Source organism: Trachymyrmex cornetzi, unplaced genomic scaffold, assembly GCF_001594075.2.
Source record: "Trachymyrmex cornetzi isolate Tcor2-1 unplaced genomic scaffold, Tcor1.1 scaffold1555, whole genome shotgun sequence".
Classification (NCBI taxonomy): domain Eukaryota; kingdom Metazoa; phylum Arthropoda; class Insecta; order Hymenoptera; family Formicidae; genus Trachymyrmex; species Trachymyrmex cornetzi.
The window spans coordinates 18425-21822 of record NW_017296152.1 but is presented as its reverse complement, the minus strand read 5'-3'; the positions used below and the strand labels follow the sequence as shown (position 1 = coordinate 21822).

At 37.3% G+C, this 3398-nt stretch overlaps 1 protein-coding gene across 1 annotated transcript in view; it reads right to left on the bottom strand.

The window, feature by feature from the left end:
* The window catches only part of LOC108758256 (putative nuclease HARBI1), a 3407-nt gene extending 1988 nt beyond the window's left edge, over positions 1-1419 (bottom strand). Inside the window, exons 1-3 of the mRNA XM_018503123.1 lie at positions 1223-1419; positions 535-802; positions 79-442 (exon numbers count right to left, since the gene is read on the bottom strand). Of these exons, the coding sequence (XP_018358625.1) occupies positions 79-442; positions 535-802; positions 1223-1419 (829 nt within the window). The remainder of the gene's footprint in view (positions 1-78; positions 443-534; positions 803-1222) is intronic.
* Positions 1420-3398: the final 1979 nt, after the last annotated feature.

The following is a 3398-nucleotide window of genomic DNA, read 5'->3' as shown; positions in this document are numbered from 1 at the left end:
TTTTGAAAAATCGTTTCACGTGTTTCAGCGTTTTTTTTTAATGTTGGAAGTTGTCGAAATATTTGACCGTCCCGGTACATAATTGACACCCTGTATATTCAGGCATTAGGTCCACTCTAACCATGGGCAAACAATGCATCAAACTCCTCAATCTTCCTTTTAACAACGCAAAACATTGTTCGATCTTTGTCCTTGCAGAGGAATGTCGGAAATTGTAATGTTTCTGCACATCACTTAAATGTCCATTATCTTTAAATGGTACTAAGAGATGTTCGTGTAATTCATAAGCAGCATCTCCTATCAAATGACTGTTATTGGGAAATTTTTCTTCAATATTTAAGAATGTGGCTACTTCTGACTGCCTGAAGATTCTTTGATCATGAACAGATCCTGGATGGCCAATATAACAATGAGTGATTAAGGCCCTGTGATCGCACACCGCCTATAATTTAAAAAAATTAAAGATATAATCACATATATAAAGTTAATATATAGGCCAAAATGATTGTTACAAATAATTTACTAATAATTTACTTGCAACTGGATGGAATGATATCCTTTCCTGTTTATGTAGTCTACTGCGTTTTCTTTGGGTGCTTCGATTCTAATGTGAGTGCCGTCTATGGCACCAATTGTATTTGGAAATCCACTGGCTTCTTCAAACTTGTGCATTATAATTTGTGCATCTTCATTTGAAGGCCAAGATATAAATTGAGGAGCTATTGTAAATAGAGCTCGTGTAACTCTTCTCACAGCTCTCAGTGCTGTAGCTCTACCAACGTTAAATCGATCACAAATGGATCTATAAATAATTATAGATAATAAGTTTAATTGTACATTAAGTGTTCGAAAAGCTGCATGCAATCCATCATACCTATAGGAATTCATTGTGGCCATTTTCCACAAGGCAATTAAAAATTGTTGACGAGGTGGAATTGTTGGACAACCTTTTATTTCTCGAATAAGATAATTACTTATTATATCTAAAATGAATTCGAATGTTGCGCGGTGCAATCTAAAATTAAGTTAAGTAAAAATGTCTATTAGAGTTATACTTTTCAATAATTACAATTATAAATCACATTAATAGAAATACAAATATTGCAAAATCATTCAATAAATATATTTATAATATATTTATTTGTACTTCTGTTAATGTAATTGAAAATCTTTTTTGTATATTTAAAAAAACTCGTTGAAAATATAAAAGATAATATCTAACCTAAAATGACTTTTGAATTCGTAATCCATATAGCGCGAGACAGTCTGTAAATAATTCTCTATGCGAGGACGTTTAACCCGTTTTTTTTTATCACGTAAGAGAATCTCGTATTCTTCATCAGAACTACTATTTTCATCACTGGAAGAATAATTATTCTTCATTATCTGTACGACAGATATAACCGCAATCTCTACCATTGTGAGCGTGAACGTTGTGAGCGTTAAGTGGAACGACTTGTGACGTCAACGCTCACGCCACGCTCACGCCGACCCACCTCCTTAGTGCGAGCGTTGTGAGCGTTCATTTGTATCATCTGAAGTTGTTCACTTATAGCGTCCGCTGGCGTCGTGGGCGATAAGTGGAACAGCACGAAGAGCGATCTGAGCGTTGCGAGCGATATGTGGAACGCACCCTTAGTCGCTCAGTAGATATACTATGGGGATTCTAACCCAGTGATACAGCCACCTGGCTGCCACCAGGCGGCGCTGGCGTCGCGATCGCGAGAGGAACTATGGCGCGGGGGTGGAGGGGAGAGGATGGCGAAGACGTGCTTGTGGCGCGGAGGGAGGAGGGGAGAGGAGGGGAAGGTTCCAGCGCTATCTGTGTTTACATAAACACTGATAGCAATAATACGTGCACCAAGTGTATAAAATAAAAATTAATTTTAAACTATTAATTTTTTTATTCACATATAATTACATTCGGTTTTTTTTTCGTGTGTATTAAAAACTAAAGCTAATAGCTCGCAATCGACGAGCTGATGTCCATTGAAAATATCGCTATCGCGTATAGTGTCTTCGGAAGCGATGTTGGAGAATCGCGTATACTTGAAATCGACCGTATCGACGAGTTGGACTAATCGTTCGAACGTTACATCGATACATCTGTCAAACGCAAACATGCGGCGTAACATCGTTTCGGTCATCGTAATGCGTACGGACGAAGAATCGAGGCGTACGAGCGTAACATCGTTCATCGTGCAAATTCTGACAGCTAGCAGTCCAACGCTTATAAAGTTGTCCTTGTATTCGTTTCGCAGCATCTTGTAAATATTTCAATCCGGTTATCAAATGTTATGATGTGAACGACAAAATTTTTTTATTGCAGTCCAACGCTTATAAAGTTGTCCTTGTATTCGTTTCGCAGCATCTTGTAAATATTTCAATCCGGCTATCAAATGTTATGATGTGAACGACAAAATTTTTTTATTGCAGTTCAACGCTTATAAAGTTGCTCTTGTATTCGTTTCGCAGCATCTCGTAAATATTTCAATCCGGCTATCAAATGTTATGATGTGAACGACAAAATTTTTTTATTCACGTATAATTACATTCGGTTTTTTTCGTGTGTATTAAAAACTAAAGCTAATAGCTCGCAATCGACGAGCTGATGTCCATTGAAAATATCGCTATCGCGTATAGCATCTTCGGAAGCGATGTTGGAGAATTGCGTATACTTGACATCGACCGTATCGGCGAGTCGGACTAACCGTTCGAACGTTACATCGATACATCCGTCAAACGCGAACATGCGGCGTAACGTCGTTTCGGTCATCGTAATGCGTACGGACGAAGAATCGAGGCGTACGAACTAACATCGTTCATCGTGCAAATTCTGATGGCTAGCAGTCCAACGCTTATAAAGTTGTTCTTGTATTCGTTACGCAGCATCTTGTAAATATTTCAATCGGGCTATCAAATGTTACCATTATGCGCATTATTGAGATATTAAGCAGTGCTGCGCGCTATCTCATATACCAAACATCTTTCTCTCGATGCATTATGCCGCCCGTTGCGACTAATGTGCATTCTATACTTACGATCTTTTCTCTCATTGTAGCTTCCTATGTGATCCCTTTTACTTATTCTCATACGCAAAATATATACATATACATATATATTTTTTTATTTCTATTGTACTTATTCGATTATATTCTAATATTCTTTTAAAGCGAGCGCAACGATATTATCAGACGCGATGATGTCATCGATCACGATAATGTTGCTGGCATATGTAATATAATACCACGAAGAAAGTAGGAAGGAAAAGAAGGAATAAATATCGCAGACGGAAGGAATGATTAATTTCAAACGCTGAGACATACAGTTTAAATATTTGTTTATTTTCCATATACTATATATTATCATCCATAGTGTAACTAATAATTCACATTTAA